The 17,939-nt window shown below is 32.0% G+C and overlaps 2 protein-coding genes across 3 annotated transcripts in view; one reads left to right on the forward strand and one right to left on the reverse strand.

Moving 5' to 3' along the window:
* LOC119604037 (serine-rich adhesin for platelets-like) overlaps nucleotides 1-17,939 on the reverse strand; it is a 302,563-nt gene that overhangs the window by 59,408 nt on the left and 225,216 nt on the right. The window contains exon 7 of the mRNA XM_037956367.1: nucleotides 2,852-3,859. Coding sequence (XP_037812295.1) covers nucleotides 2,852-3,859 — 1,008 coding nt within the window. The remainder of the gene's footprint in view (nucleotides 1-2,851; nucleotides 3,860-17,939) is intronic.
* Nucleotides 6,840-17,644, forward strand: LOC119604038 (signal transducer and activator of transcription B). 2 transcript variants are annotated; one of them, XM_037956369.1, is made up of 4 exons: nucleotides 6,840-7,998; nucleotides 15,184-15,374; nucleotides 15,465-15,551; nucleotides 16,079-17,644. In XM_037956369.1, the coding sequence occupies exons 1-4, from the start codon at nucleotides 7,067-7,069 to the stop codon at nucleotides 17,284-17,286; spliced, it is 2,418 nt and encodes an 805-aa protein (XP_037812297.1). In that variant the 5' UTR covers nucleotides 6,840-7,066; the 3' UTR covers nucleotides 17,287-17,644. The 2 variants fall into 2 exon arrangements, with proteins under 2 accessions (XP_037812297.1, XP_037812296.1); XM_037956368.1 differs by having other exon boundaries at nucleotides 6,841-7,998; nucleotides 15,184-15,551.

A 17,939-nucleotide genomic window follows, 5' to 3' on the forward strand; every position in this document is an offset into this window, starting at 1 on the left:
CCATAAATTCTACATCCAATATAGTTTTGCTTAAGACAGGAGTTGTTGGGCTGTAAAAAAAAAAATTTTTTCTAGTAAGTCTGTGTTAATGCGGTTAAGGCAGTCTGATTGGGTGGAGGACTAGTTGGTTTGCTGACTTACTTGGCAGCAAGCACAGCTTTTGTTAAGCGATGTTGCTCAGTTTTTTTCGCTGTTTGTATTTATTGGCCTGTATGTTCATAAGCTTGTCTCTCGTCAAGAGGTCGCTTAAAAGGTTATATGAGTTTTTTGTGCTTTTATATTTTTCGTTAGTTTTTTTGTTTATTTTTGATCGCTTTAGCGTTAAATTTTTGTCTTTTATACTTGTCGTACGTTGACGTCCTTTAAGCCAAACGTGAGATCAAACATATGTTAACACATATGTTTTGGTACTCACCCATTCATTCTAGTATATGTAAATTTGTGTGAATATATAATCTTTTTAGTTGTCTTATTGCTTCAACACCAACAAGTTTTTCAGTATTTAATTTATAATTTTCTAAAGTTTTATTTTTTTAGCCACTTTTTTATCTTTAGGCTTTCTTAAAGTTGTTATAATACGTGTGTAGTGAGTGTCATCTTGGATTATTATGAAATTATTTTATCACTCTTGATTTATTTGCTTAGAGAACTTTTTTATTGACGTACTTAACTAAAAGTTGAACAGTTGATGACTTATAAGAAGGAAATATTTACGTTTCCAGCAGTTTGGTCGAACAGTCCCGAAATACCCCTAGCCATCGACTGCCCTATTTTAACATGTGCTTGTCCTACGAGGAAGCCCATAGATTACGAAGAGGCTGACAAAAAGCTTAAGTTTGTTTTTTAAGTGTCCACTCTGTCGCTTACAAATGGGACACTAAAGTGACGATTATCTTCACTCTCGTTTACAAAGAGTACATAGGTGACGAAAGACAAATAAGGTTGGTGGAAATCACTGTCTTTTTCGGATACATCGACTCTTTGACGAACTGCTGGCTTGCGCAAAAACGAAACAAGTTCGTTTAAGTTACTTCCTGCCAAGCGCCTAGTTAGGAAATCGAGGTTTAAGAACTAAAATATGCCGGTAACATGCCTCGATATTTACTATTATAGAATACGACATCTATGGATTTTTAAAGGAATTAAATTCTGCAAAACTTTTGACAAATTTCGAAAAGTTATGACAAACAAGGCAAAACATATTTATTGCGAAAATCTAGTAAAAGTATCTTCAATGTGATAAAGTGATAAAAATGGTCTCATCGCCGAAATATCTTTATTTTGATCTTTCGGAAGGATGAACAGTTCTTTGTTTGAAGCGCCCTGTATGAGACTCATAGAGGTGACTTCTAGAAGACATTCAAATGTTTGCAAACAACAAACATCAAGAAGTATATTTTGTTTTTGTAAAATTTATAGTCTTTTCTAACTATCATTCATAAGATGTTAAGGAAATACATAAAGGGCATAAAAATTCAATTTCACTATTTTGTAAAATGTATACAATCCTCTAATTATAATCCAGAAGTGACTTAAAAGTATACATTTGAAAGATCTTCCGTTGGGAAGAACAGTTATTCACGGAAGCGACCTCTATGTATCAGATATCAAGCAGAGACTTAGAGGTACACATAAAGTAGATACAAATTCCGATGCAACGTAATTTGTTTTTGTAAAATACGAAGTATTTTCTAACTATCATCCAGAAGAATACTTCCAGGTCATAACAATTCTTTTTCAATTTTGTAAAATGTATATAAATCTTCTAAATATCATCCAGAAGCGACTTAAACGTATACATTTGGATGATCTAGATTAGTTCGCAATATATTTATTATTATTTTTAAAAAAATACTTCATTTAGAAATTTCCCAAATTGGTTTATCAAGGGACTATATTCATTACTCTTTATGCTTTTTCAAAATTAATATCTCTTTTATCTATCAACAACTAAATAACATGTCTTTATTAAAACTCAAAACTTTCCAATTGTAACACAATAATCTAAAGTTGTATTACAAATAAATTTTTATAAATAACATTAATTTTTAAACAATATTTTATGGCAAAACATGCACTCGCTTAATAAAGACAATCGAAACAAATAAAAGAAAACCAAGTCACAAAGTTCAACAGAAAGAGATACAAAAAATAAAAAAGAGTCAAACTTTAGTTTATTTGAGTTTATGAGACATCCTCCTTAAAATTCAAATGCAAAAACAAAATCCATAATGACTGCAATGATCTTTAAACAAAAGTCCAAACAATACAGACCTAAGTTAGATCTAAATATGCATATTAGTGCTGTAATATTCTACTACTTTTGATTACTCAATACTACTCAATACTTTTCGTTTGGGTACTCAATACTACTCGATACTTTTAACGGTTTTATTTTAAATTAAAAACGAGGAATTTTTCCTTTTTTTAAGTAAAGTTAGACCAGACATCACACCTCTTTTGAGACATTTTATTTTTTTAGATAGCGTCGATAAATATTTGTAACTTTTTAACTATTATTGCAGTGTTTAAATTATTTTTACATTGATTTGATATTGCTAAGAGTTGCATTTCTAATAATGATATGGTCTATATTAGATTTTAGAGCTGTATTTTTTCACATCATAGCCGTTAAATTTAAATAAGTTAAATCCATATACAAGTCTGAAAGTATTGAGTAACTACTTTTTAGTATTGAGTACCCAAAAAATAGGGCAAATACTCGATACTCGATACCCACTACTCAATACATTAACAGCACTAATGCATATATGTATGCCCAAGGTATGTGGAGAAGTTACGAACAAAGGGTAAATAAGAAAAAATCTAAAGTAAAATAATATTTACTTACATGTTTTTCTGGTCGCAAAACTATACCATTTGCAGTTGATGAAGATGACGATGATGTGGATGATGTTGGCGATGAGGCAGTAGTATTGTGATCATAGTTGGTACCACCACCAGTACCACTATTATTGTTGCTGTTGATACTACGATCATGGGCTCCCTTGCCATAACGACTTTGGATAACGGCTGAGGCAGCAGCGGACAATAACATTGGTGATGTTGTTGTGGACGATGATGACGGCGATGGTGATGAGCAGTAGACAACGTTTGCTGTTGGTGATGAAGAGCCCGATGAAGATGTTGTTGGTTTATCAGATGCTATTAAGTTGTCCAAATCTCGCAAGAATTTGTTTGCCCACATATTTACATCATCGGTGGCAGCTTCTGCAGCTGATTTCATTTGCAATTGTTTACGAAGGCGCTTAAGTGTTGACGAAGATGCTGCTGCAGTTGATGACACAGAAGATGCCTCTACTTCTGCATCTTCTGTCAGACTTGATGATAATGGTAATGACGATGACGTTGTTGAATCATCTTGTTGCCGTTGTTGTTGTTGTTGTTTGTTTTCTTGTTGCAAACAGATCAACGATGTATTTGTCGGCTTCTTTTGATTATTTTTACTTTTATTTGCTACTGCTGTCTGCTGCTGTTGTTGTTTATCATTGTTATTGCCATTTTCATTTTCTATAGTTGTCATTTTAGCTCTAGAGGGTAATTTGTTGCTGCCACTGTTTGTGGCACTGGTCGTAGTAGTCGAGTTTAAGGCTGCTGTACAACCACTACAACTGGCACTGTCAAAGCCACTATCAGATTCTGTAGACCGAGATAATTCATCATTTGAGACAGCTGCTTTTATTGTGTCTACAATTTGATTGTCCAATGTATTTCTAACACTATCGACAGTCAACTGTTGCTGGTGTCTTTGTTCACCATTCCCTTCTAGCATTTGGGGTGATTGCAGTTGCTGTTTTTGTCGCGCCTTATGTAATTCGAAAACTTCATTGATTTCGTGCTGAAATAAGAAAATATATAGTAATAAGAAATAAGTTTATAAAAGGAATATAGTAAAAGAAAACATGAGTTTTAAAGTTCTTGATCATTTTTATATGAAATCTCACAATATAAATTTACACTTGATCCTAGACAATATAAACAAGATTGTTATCAAAGCGTTCTATATGAATTACTTAGTAATTTGACTTATTACTCTTTGCATTACTTTATATCGACAATACAATTGATTTATTTCTTAAATTTAACTTCAAAAGCTCTAAAGCTTCATTCCAACAATTAGCAGAGTTAGTGGGAATTAAGTTGGAGTCTAGACACTAATGCCCAAATCGAATCATGAGCAATACTTTTAGACTTTGAAAACTTTTAGAATTCTGCTTCTTTAAATAATAGTTTTTTTTAACTTATTATAAAAAACAAAATTTTTTTTCTTTACAAATCATTATATTTCCATATCACGTTTCAGGAAATAGTGTGATATTCATTCAAAAGAAGTCCTTCTACTTCATTTTAAAAACATAAACTTCAACATTGTTCCATTTCTTTTTTCATTTAATTATTTTCTTCTCTTTTTCACACTGACAATAAAACCTGCACAAATGACAATAAATTAGCTCTCACATGACATTGGACAAATGATGTTTTATTTGCCTCTGCACCCACTAACTCTTTCCTAATCCTACTTCTTATCATCATACTTTAGTTTTGCACAATATGGTTTAACTAACTAAATGCTGGGGAACAAACAAACAAATAACTAAAAAAGAAACTCTCTACTTTAACTGAAGTTTTTTAACGCATTAGTTGACTTTAGTTAAGATCCTGCTACATCCATCAAAAGATAAAGCCGCTAAAGCTGCACGATCTTTTTCTACTCTTTTCAATTTATTTTTTTTTTGCATTATACTTAATGTTGAGACATTTTGTGAAGAGTAAACATGGTAGCAATGAGGATTTTTTTCGACCAATGCCTTGTCTCTAAATAAAGGCATTTAAAGTGTTTTGGGAAAAGAAGCGGACGGACAGACAGTTAGACATAGAGACTGAGGGCTAAGTGTGTAGGAGGAAGTGCTAAGGTTTTCTTAAGCTACTGATTGCATAATTATTATAGACAGAGATGAATGTAAATGAAAATGTGGAAAAATGTTTTTCCATTTAAATAGAAATTAAGGAATTATAGTTTATTAGAGGCTTTTGCAGTTAGGGAAATTATATTGGAAGCATGAGTGGGAAATTAGGTTTTTTTATTCGAAATAAATTTTAAATTTATTTCTGAACAAATATTATATAAGTTATAAGTGATTATCAAGCTATGTTGTTAATTTTGAGGTTATAATACATTGTAATGCATGTTTTGATCCCCTCTCGGCCATTTAAGATCACATTTTTGAAATATATGGCAGAGCTCATGTCTGTTGGTCACAAGAGCAAACTTGCACGATCACTAGGTTCCTCCGGCTCAGAATGGATGCTAACCGATCAGCACATTTACAAGGTATTCACAGATTAAGACAGTTAAGTTTTCTGGATGGAAGATGTTATTTCTTTAAATTTCACTGTTCATGAGTGTCGCCGCGAGGGCGAGAACAGAACAGAATAATTTGACCGGAATAATTTGACCTGGGGTCAAGGAACCAGGGTTCCTTATAATCTGGTTACAAAGGAACAGGTAGCACATAGCGTAGTGTGGGGGTTTTTGTCTTATCCCAGTTATTAGAGAGATCCAAAATCGCGGAAAGAAAATGTTGGTTAAAAGACTGATACACGGTAAGTTCGGTACTATTGCCGTGACAGTAGGTTGCCTACTGAGGAGTGACTATAAGACTAAGCGTTGGAAGTGTGTGTTTGGGTACGCGGATCTCATCCATATACTTAGAGTGAGTGTTTCAGATGTATTTCTCAATGAGTGTGTCGGATGAGTGAGATGTATGCAGGGTTGAATGGTCATAGATGACAGGTAGAATTTTCCTTCTTGTCCGGGTATGTTCAGGGTTTATTCTCTTCGTACCAGTGTGTTCACTTTGAGTAAGAACAAGTCCTCGGCTTATTTAATGCATTCGTCTTTCGGTCTCCAGGTCAGATTTAAGATAGCTCGAACACTTGAAGAAAGTGCTTGTACATGGACCTCTGAACCACGTACAAAAACTGCCACCGGCTGCATAAAAGCACAATGCGGCGGTGGTGAATCGTCTAATAAGCTCAGGCAGTGGATGAAAAAGTCCAGCGTTAAATAAGGCAGACAAGGCAACACTTCTACTTCTTGTTAGATGAAAACTAAGTTAAAATTTCGAAAGTTAAACTTCTCTGACCTTTGAAAATACAGAATATTCTTTATAAATATCATATGACAAACATTGTTCATACAATTTATGACACAAAACTAAAACGACATTTCAAATGTGGCATGATTGATGTAGTAATTCTATGCAAAAACTTGTACAACATACGAATGCAATCTTAATAACTCATAATGTGTGGTAAAAATAGTAGAAACCATGTACCCTTATAAGCAACATACATAAAATAAGAAAAGTACATTTTATAATAAATATTTGTTGCCACAAATAATGAATGTAACAAGTAACAAACGCAATTTTTTAATTTCACGCGCCGACAACCAAACCAAACATATGGGCCAGTAACCAACACAATAGAGTCATATATAGACAAATATTCCTATAACCCAATATTAACTACTGACCACCAAAAGAGAGTTTAAAGCCCCAAAGGAATCTTATGTTATATAAATATTATTAAAAAAAAAACAACTGAAATCTTAAGAAAAGCTACTGCTGCTGCTAGAAAAGGAAACTAAGAAAAATAAAATTGTAGAATTTGAAATGGAGAATCACCTTTAAGGCAATATGGGTGGTCAGTTAGATGAAGTTGGGTGAAAAAAAAGATGAAAAATTGCTATAAAAACGGCATAAATTTCGCAAACAACTTTCAGTTTCAAACGAAAATTGCACAACGAAAGAGAACGTGAAACCGCGTTAGTGAAAAAAAAATTATAAAAGATCATTAAAAAGAGCAAAAAAATATAACAAAGTAACTTCTTTTTTTTGGGGGGCTAAGGCAGCTTAAGCTGCTAACAAAGCATTCCACATTATTTTTAACTTGGTTTAGTGTTTGTGTGAGAGGGTCTAAAAGGAAGACCACAAACATCTTTTGGAGTAGCTTACAGAATTGAGAACTTAACAAGGCCAACATGAAGATCACGCTTGCTGTGTTATTTTTGGCTGGACTAACAATTTATTGTAAATGTGCGGCGGTATTATCTTTACCACCATCACTTATCGCTCATGCGGCATCCTTGGACGAGAGTCTAAAAACTCAAAAACCTTCTGCGTTGGCTAAAGACAATGAGACCCAACAACAACAATATCAGCAGCAACAATTGTCCGCCAATGAAGATGAAGAATCGAATGAGGCAGTGTTGGCAGCAGATTTATATACAAATTTCAAGAATTTGTGGCATAACAACGACGATCTAAGTTTAAATTTACAAAAACGTGAGCGTAATACCTTTGATGATGATATCGTCGATGTTGCAGCAATGCAACAACTACAGCAACAAAAACCCATGGCAACAATTAACAAAAACAACCAAAATCAAAATCAAAATGGCCTTAAGCCACACGACAACGACAACTACGACAATGTTGGTCATAAGAAAAATGGCAACAACAACAACAACAACAATCGTAATAATAATAAAAATGAAAATAACATTTCAAAATCGTCTTTGGCATCATCTTCTTTGCCATTGTCGTTGTCTAGCGCCGCCACAAATATGAATGAAGCCACAAATTTGAATTTAAATTTGCCTTCACACAAGTTTTCCTCTGCCGAAGTATACGACGACGACGGCGAATGGTTGTCCCCCAGCCCTCAAATGATTGACGATATTTTTGTCTCGCCACCTCATCTTCATAATCATCAGTACATACAAGAACCTCCAATACCACAACTTAAACGCAGAGAATTAGAAAATATGCCCTTGGCCACCGCCGCAGCAGTAGAAGATTCAACAATTTTGAATAGATTTCTAAAGCCTTCGAAATATTGGTCCAGACAATGTCCATTGGAAAATGAAAATAATTGCCTGCAGGAATATTATGGTGCTCTTATTGCTGACAGGTGAGTTGCACATGCAGATACAAACAATCGTAATCATAAAGTTTTTAAAGGCCTATAAGTGTGAGTATGTTTGTCTTTTGGGCACGTAACACCAAGAGATGTAAGGAAATCGAAAAAATGTGAAAAAAAAACTTGGTTAATTGGTCGTACAATATACACGAATTCATAAACTACAACATAAAGATAAAATTTAACAGAGTTGGAAAGGAGTGGAATCGGCACTGTAGACTATAATGGGGTGAGATCAGGACTTTAGACTAGACTACAATGGGGTCTAATGACTAGAATATAGACTAGACAATCAGTCGAGGCGGACAGTCGAGACTACAGGCTAAACTATAATCAAATTTGTAGACTAAGCTATAGTTGGAACTATAGACTAGACAATTGTAGGATCTATAGTCCACATTATAGTCGGGACTAAAGACTACAGTCGAAAATACGAACTAGACCATAGGATATAGTAGCGAAGTAGAGACTATAGACTAAAATATAATCGAGACTATAGACTAGACCATAATCAGGACTAAAAAGTATAGTCAGCACAATTGACTAGACTACAGATTAGGCTATAATAGAAACTATACACTAGAATACAGTAGAGACTATAGTCCATGGACTAGTCAATAATCGAAACTATGGGCTAGACTGTATGTAATCTGAATTAGAGCTGTATGCGGAACAAATAGTTAAAATATAGTCGACACTATAAACTAGACAATAGTTGAGAATACAACGTAGATAATAGTTCAGACTAAAGTCGAATCTATTGGCTGGACTATGTATAGACTATAGATTGAACTATAGATGCTATATGCGAGACTATATATCATTCTACTTATAGTTACTAAAGTCTGCAGTTTTATCAACTTTAAACAGACTTTAAAGAAGATTATAATCCTGACTATAGATCATAGTCAAGAATATAAATTAAATAAAGTAAATGCAGCATTTTATTATTTTGAAGTTCAATTTAAATTTAGAACTAATTCTTTCACAATTCTGTTCACAACAAATAAAGCGGAACCCTTACAGGGAGCTGTGTTAAGGAAAAAGTAATTTTATTGAAAATATACATCAAATTTGACATACAAGTTGGTCAGTAGTCGTAGTGGTATTGTTTTTGTTACATTCTGAACTCATTCGACTTGATTTTTTTTTTTTATTTGGGTCTTCTTCTGTGCAACATGCTGTTAAACTTCAAGGTTGCAGTGAAAGTGTTTGCCGCCTCTGAAGATAAAGATGATGATGATGACGACGATGATGCACCATCGTAATTTTCATTTAAGCGGCATTATAAAATATTACTTGCTGTAGCTGTTAGTGGTGGTGCAATCGTTGTTGTTGTTGTTGCTACCGATGTTGTCTTTTTTGTTGCATGTAGTTGATTTTGTTATTAAGCTTTATAGCTAATCTTGAGTTTTGTTTTTAAGTTAAAGTTTTTGGTGTTTCATGCGCCTCAAGTGTGTTAAAAATGTGACCGTTGTTGGTCTTCTTAAAGTGTTTTTGTAGTATTTTTGTTGCAGTTGTTGTATTTTTGGCATGAAGAGTTAATGACACTATTTAGTTTTGGTTTCAGTTTTATGGTCTTTTTTCTTCTGCAGTATGTGTGTGAAGAATTTAAAATGTCATATAAGTATGTAACACATGCTCAGGGTATATTTAAACATACTAACAACATTTACAAAATGTTGTTCAAAAGAAAGTGAAATTTTGCTTAATGTGGTTGGCATAAATTTCTAAATGAATTTAAGAAAGAAAAAAAAATAATAATAACATGGAAATTGTGGCAAAGATCTCTCAAGGTCTTTTAAAAGTATTTAGGCTTGTGTGTATTTTTGGGTTATTTCTAAAGTTTTATTATGAAAGTGAGACTACAAACTTTAGTCTAATTGAAATTATAGAATAGTCTAGTTTATAATAATATACTATGGACTAAACCTAAACCTAGAATATATATTAGACTTTAGTCGAATCTATGCTCTCGGCTATAGTTAAGCTTATCGCTTAAGTCTAGTCTAGTCTTGACTTTAGTAGAACGTTAGTCTACAGGGTAGTCTATAGTCTCAACTGTATACTATTCTGTAATCGAAATAATCGATAATCGAAATTATAAACTAAAGTCAAGACCGCAGATTCGACTTCAGACGAAACTATAATCGAGGCTACAGATGAACTAATCTAGATATTACTATAGAATAAAATATAGACTAGACTATAGTCTATAGACTAGAATATAGACTAGACTATAGACTAGACTATAGACTAGACTATAGACTAGACTATAGACTAGACTATAGACTAGACTATAGACTAGACTATAGACTAGACTATAGACTAGACTATAGACTAGATTATAGACTAGACTATAGACTAGACTATAGACTAGACTATAGACTAAACTATAGACTAAACTATAGATAGAGACTAGACTATAGACTAAACTATAGACTAGACTATAGACTAAACTATAGACTAGACTATAGACTAGACTATAGACTAGAATATAGACTAGACTATAGACTAGACTAGACTATAGACTAGACTATAGACTAGACTAGACTAGACTATAGACTAGACTAGACTAGACTAGACTAGACTAGACTAGACTAGACTAGACTAGACTAGACTAGACTAGACTAGACTAGACTATAGACTAGACTAGACTAGACTATAGACTAGACTAGACTAGACTATAGACTATAGACTAGACTAGACTATAGTAGACTAGACTATAGACTAGACTATAGACTAGACTAGACTAGACTATAGACTAGACTAGACTAGACTAGACTAGACTATAGACTAGACTAGACTATAGACTAGACTAGACTAGACTAGACTAGACTAGACTAGACTAGACTAGACTAGACTAGACAGACTAGACTAGACTAGACTAGACTAGACTAGACTAGACTATAGACTATAGACTAGACTATAGACTAGACTATAGACTAGACTATAGACTAGACTATAGACTAGACTATAGACTAGACTATAGACTAGACTATAGACTAGACTATAGACTAGATATAGACTAGACTATAGACTAGACTATAGACTAGACTATAGACTAGACTAGATAGACTAGAAGACTATAGACTAGACTATAGACTAGACTATAGACTAGACTATAGACTAGACTATAGACTAGACTATAGACTAGACTATAGACTAGACTATAGACTAGACTATAGACTAGACTATAGACTAGACTATAGACTAGACTATAGACTAGACTATAGACTAGACTATAGACTAGACTATAGACTAGACTATAGACTAGACTATAGACTAGACTATAGACTAGACTATAGACTAGACTATAGACTAGACTATAGACTAGACTATAGACTAGACTATAGACTAGACTATAGACTAGACTATAGACTAGACTATAGACTAGACTATAGACTAGACTATAGACTAGACTATAGACTAGACTATAGACTAGACCAGACTACAGACTAGACTATAGACTAAATTCAAGACTATAGACTTCACCAAGCTACATACTAAAATATAGTCAATGATATAAACTAGTCCAGACTATAAACTATAGGTTATTCAAGCAACTAGACTATACTTAAGTCTATAGTACGTAAACTTAACTATAATCCAGGCTTTAGATTTATAGACATGGCTTTTAACTAAAAACATTCTTAAAATCGAAACTATCATTACAAAGGCTTTAGAACACGAAAATGTAACCCAATTTCCTCTAAGGCACCCCAAATTTATTTAACTCTACTCAATCATTGACAGTTACTTCATTTGTTTGTTTTTATATTACAAATAATCTGATTAACATTTTTCAAAATTTACCACCCATAATATTCTCACTAGTTATCTTTAATAATAAAAAATTAACTTTAAGATAAGAGCTGGCAAAAAAATCTAAAAAAAAAAATCCAAAAACAGAACATGTCCAATTTAAAAATTAACAATACATTAATCACTTTCTTTTAAAAAGACAGCAAGAAATTTGAGACTTACACTATAAAGCCACAAGCTGAAAGCTAAAAGAAAAGAATTGCTAAAAAAAATTTTGACTTAATAAAACGACAAGTAAATCCCATTAATGGCAGGGAGTTTTGACTTAAGTAAAAAAATCTGTACAAAAAATGAAAAATAACCCAAAGAATTGAAGCTACAACAAGAGAAAGAGTGAAAAAAAGAAAAGCTCTGTAAATTTAAATAACAAACAAAAAATATTATGAATAATTGAACAAACGAGTAAAATGTATTTAATATGGACTACTGGTTTATTTCCTTAAAAAAACATAACTGCAACCAAATCAAACTTCAAAAAAATAAAGATAAAAATTTCACTTTTTGGTTGCTGCTGCTGCTTTGTTGGTTGGGTTGGTTGCATTTGTTTGCATATGACGAACAATTGGCACATTATCGCTCATTGTAATCGAGGCGGTAGATTACGGTCATAATGAGGCCGGGTGGACGCCAAGGAAATGCCACCAGCAATGACGTTTACTTTTTCCATAACAAAACTCCTATCATGTATAAGTTTATACATACTTTTTTAATATGTTTTAATATATTATTTATTAATAATAATTTTCATCTTTTTTTGCTTCGTGAAAACTTTTTTTGCGAAAAAATTAAGGCGTAATACATTATTGTATTAATATTTTCTTTTTTTTAATTTTTAATAATATTAAATATGTATAGTAAATGGGGTTGTTTATTTTATTAAATTTATGATTTATTTCATTGCTGCCTGCCTGCCATGGGTGTTCATTTACTTTTTCTCGTATGAGTAACAGGAGTAATTTTTTTTTGGAGTAAAATTGTTTTTGATTTGTTATGGTTTAATAAAAATTAAAAATTACGATATTGGTTTATGATATTTCAATTAAAGCGTCTGTGTTGTGTGTACAATAATGAAAAGAAAAAATTTCATTGTAAAACAATTTTCAATGCTTATATTTATTCAGTTCATGGCTCATATCTGGGTAATTTTAAATGAAAGTGAAGCTAAAAATTATGGCTTTTCGATATATATATATTTTTTGGGTTATTGATAATATAAGATTATCATTCAATTTGTAACGCCTTTAAATATTAATGTGAAATTATTTTTCAATTTTAGAGCAGGAAATTTGAAAATATAGTTCGTTTGCAAATGTTTGGTAGTTTTTTCTATAGTTTTGTATGCATAAAAATGCATGTAATTTTATAGGTATAATTATGTTGTGTAATAGTATAATAATAATGTAGTAAAATTTAAAATGATGACAAAGATTTATCAAGGTTTTTAACCTCTTTAACTAATACATACATACATAAGCATGATAAAATATAAATGGCCTAATGATTATCTATGGCTGACAAATAATCAATAGTAAGAACTTTAAAGTTTTGTAGTGTATTATATCATTGAAAAACTGGTTTAAATAAGAACTCACTAAATACACAAGTACCAGATGCAGCCATATATGTAACAATAGGTGATGACATTGTATATTCTAAAATCGAAAAATATATAATATAGGCGACACTACATACTAGACTAAATTCGAGATTATAAACCGGAATATTGTCGAGGTTAGCTAGTAGTGTCGTAGTCTGTCAGTATGGAGGTCACCAAGACTCTCGGAAAAGAGCGCATAACAGGACCAACAACGAAATTGATGTTTTCCTTTGGGAATGATGTAACATAAATTTTCTACGAGCTCGACGAACTGGCAAGACTGTAAATATATCGAGACTATAGACTGCACTAATTCGAAAGGACCACAACATAGCAGAACATGATTACATTATAGTAAACTCTAGAATTAGGTACTGAGGTTCTAATACTTAATAGATGGGGGGAGAGAGGGACGAAAAGGTGACGAGATACGAGAAACGAGATGCCAGCACAGCAGCGACTAGCTAGCTATCAGCCGATCAGCTAGTATCACTACTAGCTAGCAGGAGCATCTAGCAGCTACCGATCGAGCGAGCACTATCGCTGCGAAATCGAGCGACTATCGAGATGACATCGAGCTATCATTTCTACGACCACTATCGATCTATCTATCTATCTATCGATCTATCTATCTATCTATCTATCTATCTATCTAGCTATCTATCTATCTATCTATCTATCTATCTATCTAGCTATCTATCTATCTATCTATCTATCTATCTATCTATCTATCTATCAATCTATTTATCTATCTGTCAATATATTCAAGTATGACCAGCAAAAATTGGTTTAAAAGAGCCAAATTCTTTAGTTGCGAAACATATTGAAAGTGAGTAGTTTACAAGGAATAGGGGAAATTAGTATAGTATATATATACGATAGCAGAAGTCTGGACTTAAGTACTACAATTTAATTTTGGACTTTAAATACTGCCAACTACCAAACACAGTTACATACTATTCTATCAATTTATGCTGCAAAAGCATAAAAAGCTTTTAATACCAAAAAAAAGTCATGGAATATGTTGACTTTTAATATTTCAATTAGTTACGAATGACTTGACTAAAATTTTGTACTGCCCATTTTTTTTTTAAATAATTGTTTTTCTTTAACTAAATTTCCAATTAAACTTTAACCTCAAAAATTATTAATACCATTAATTTGAATTTTAAAACTTTTAAATTGTTTTTATTTTTGACACACCTTTTTGATTACTTGGGAATCGAGACTAAAACCTACACAGAAAAATGCATATAGGGACAGACTTTTAAGCTCACATTAACTAACATTAAATAAACTTACATACAAGTGTTGAAACATATGAATATCAAGTAACATACATAACCATGGTGTCCTTTTTGTAAAGTCATATATAAAGGTGTCAATACAAAACACAAATTTAATTCTTAAAACTTACGCACCCATTTATCACAGCCAAAAAAAAAAAAAAAGGAAGACAACGACGAAGAAGTAAAAGGTAATTGGAGACCCTAAACATTTACCAACAATCAAGAAAGTTCCATAACTAAGCAACCCACGCAGAGCATGAGAGAAAAAAAAAAAAGAAAAGACAATCCTTAAATTAAAGTACAAGTGTTTTTCTGATTCCAAGACATACTACATATACATGTACAACTCCTCTACTAGTAATTTAAAACCTTTAATAGGTTTTTACTAAAACATATAGATATTTTTTATAAATAAATAAAAAAAAACTGTGCAACATAAATTTAAAAAAATCTTTTGATTTTCAGAAATAATGCTTTATTAAAACATTTGCAAAACGGACAAAACAACCACCCATTTGCTGCTGAAGCTGGAAAAGCTTCATCCCATAATTACAATAACAATGTTAATATAGAGGATGACATTATTTTACTATTGACGGCGGAACAAAATTTAATACAATTTTTAAGTTGGGCTCTGAATGAACTCTATCCATATGGTAAGTTTACAAATATAACGGATAATGGAGCCGACTCTTATCATCCGGGTATGTATATGTGGAAGAAATTAAATCTATCTGGTCGCCTAGAACCACCACTGCTAGTTGATGAGCCCCGGTATGTGATTGTACGACGAGAATATGATCAGAGTGATGATGAAAATGATTATAAGAGAGGTGAGTGATAAATGTTGTGGTAAATGATGATTTTTATATTGAATTTCTTTATTTAAAAGCTTTAGAATTTATCATATATTTTTTTAAAATAAAGCTTGTTTATAATAAGAAAAGTTTCACAAAAAGCTCTGTTTTTTTAACTAAAATTAGTTAATCATAACTAAAATTGTGTAGCTTAAACTTTCCAGAAGCTTTAAAAAAACATTTTTCTAAAGCTTTCAAGAAGACCTTTGAATCTCGTAGTTATTTTAAATCAATTTAAAGCTGTGTAAATGCTTTTCTATGTACAAATTGCAAAAAGCTTCAAAAAGCTGTGTTACATTTTTAAATATAAAGCTTTCTGCTATTCGCATCAATTTTGCGTTCTAAATGCTTTTTACATGTAAAAAATAATTAAAATTCTCCGATTTATTGCCATATAAATTTCAAATAATTTGCAGTTCAAAAATATTTTATTATTCTACTATTTACTCTTTAACAATTCAATTTTATTGACTTCTTTTTGATGCTTTTACCAACTTTGACAGGTTTAAATTATGGTGAAGATCCATTTATACCGCCTAGAGGACGTAAACATAATTTACCCGATCTAGATTCATTGTTGCATCGTTATGAGACATTTGTGCCGAATCGTGGACGACGTGATAAAATCAAAGATATTTTTAAATATGATGATCTCTTCTATCCAAATCGTGGCAAAAGACAAATGACTACTGCTGTCAATGACAACGGCGGCGTCATAGATGAAAGAAACGCGGACGACAATGACATCGAAACTATTGAAGCAGGTAATGAACGACATGAAATGCAACAACATCCTTTGTTGTCAAATGAACTGATGGAATATATAGAAAATTTAATGGCGAAAATGAAGAGAAAATTACAGCCAGATACCGATGACAACAACAACGATGATGATGAAAAACTTGCAAATAGTTTTGATGAAATGTCCAACAGAAATGAGCCGACAACAAGAATGTCAACCACATTTCAACAAGCACCACCAGCAGTAGCAGCAGGAGTAGTAGCAAAATCAGCATCACCATCATTATTGAAAAAACGTTTTAAATCAATGATCAATATTTTACACAATCGCAAACAACAGCAGCAGCGTCATCATCAACAACCAAATCACTACAAAAACAACAACAACAACAACAATAATGCCAGACGTCAATGGTGGAAAAGATATACGAAAAAAGCTAAAACATCTACAACACGACCAACAAATAACAATGATAGACCAATGCCAGCAATACGATCGCCTACATTGGCTACAAATAGATTACAGACAACTTTAAGATCAATGTCACCTTTACAACAACTAACACAAATATATCAAGAAAAACATCAGCAACAACAACAACAACAGCAACCAGACCTTTCTCCACCTTATATGAAACTAGCTAGTAAATTTATGTGGCAGCAACAACAAAACTCATTGAAATCATTAGCTCAACAATTTGATCCTTTGTCTTGGCATAAATTACAATTGTTGCTACAACAACAGCAGCAGCAACAATATCAACATCACCATCATCAACCATTATTGACAATGCGACATCCACGTTTGACAGCCTTGCAACACTTGCCCGCAATACAACAACAGTACCAACAACCCCAACTGCAACTGACAACGCCTCAAGAGACACAATTAAAGTATTCATACGATCAACTACTAGATAATGATATAACTAATGATCTTGATAGTTTCTATAATAAGGATATGGATTAAACTAAACGAAACTAATCAAGAAGACTATGAAAACCAACAAAACGAAATGGCCAATGTTACACTATTTATATATGTTTATAAAGATTTTTGTCAAATGATAAGATATTTTTTGATTTTATTTAGAAATGGCACTCATTGTTAAAGTTAATTAAGTTGAAGAAAGATGTGTTTACATTTTGTTCAATTAGAATTTGAAGGTTTTGCGAGAGAAATGGAATTTGTTTTTTGTTTATTTATTATTATAATTAAATGTAAATTTAAGTGTATATAATTAATCATTAAAATATTGATATTACAAAAATATATATATAAAATAATAATGTTTATGAGCAAACTGATTTTAAAGAAGTCAACAAAAATTAAAAATTTAAGTGTTTGTTTTTAATTTCTAAAGATAGTGTGAGAAAATTTGTGTCTAAACTTTGTTTAGGCAACATTACATGTAGTGTTATAAAATTCGAAATTGAGTAAAAGGTTATATGGTATAGTCTAAATTGGTGTTGGCTTTATTAATAAATAAATAATTTGAACAAAATTCTTAAACTGAAATTTGATTTAAGCAACATGTTGCAAAATCAAAATATATACAAAAATATTTAAGGAACATGTTCCCAAGTCGAGAGTATTGACTTATCGAGATTGTAGACTAATCT

This window comes from Lucilia sericata, unplaced genomic scaffold (genome assembly GCF_015586225.1).
Source record: "Lucilia sericata isolate MDLA Ls3-8-SP2 unplaced genomic scaffold, ASM1558622v1 Contig000354F_arrow, whole genome shotgun sequence".
In the NCBI taxonomy this organism is placed as follows: domain Eukaryota; kingdom Metazoa; phylum Arthropoda; class Insecta; order Diptera; family Calliphoridae; genus Lucilia; species Lucilia sericata.

What these genes read in the sequence shown, in the direction of transcription:
- LOC119604038 (XM_037956368.1), top strand. Translation starts at nt 7,067, where the DNA reads ATGAAGATCACGCTTGCTGTGTTATTTTTGGCTGGACTAACAATTTAT. An exon ending in GGTGCTCTTATTGCTGACAG is followed by an intron (nt 7,999 to 15,183) that starts GTGAGTTGCACA and finishes TTTGATTTTCAG; the next exon opens with AAATAATGCTTTATTAAAAC. An exon ending in TGAAAATGATTATAAGAGAG is followed by an intron (nt 15,552 to 16,078) that starts GTGAGTGATAAA and finishes CAACTTTGACAG; the next exon opens with GTTTAAATTATGGTGAAGAT.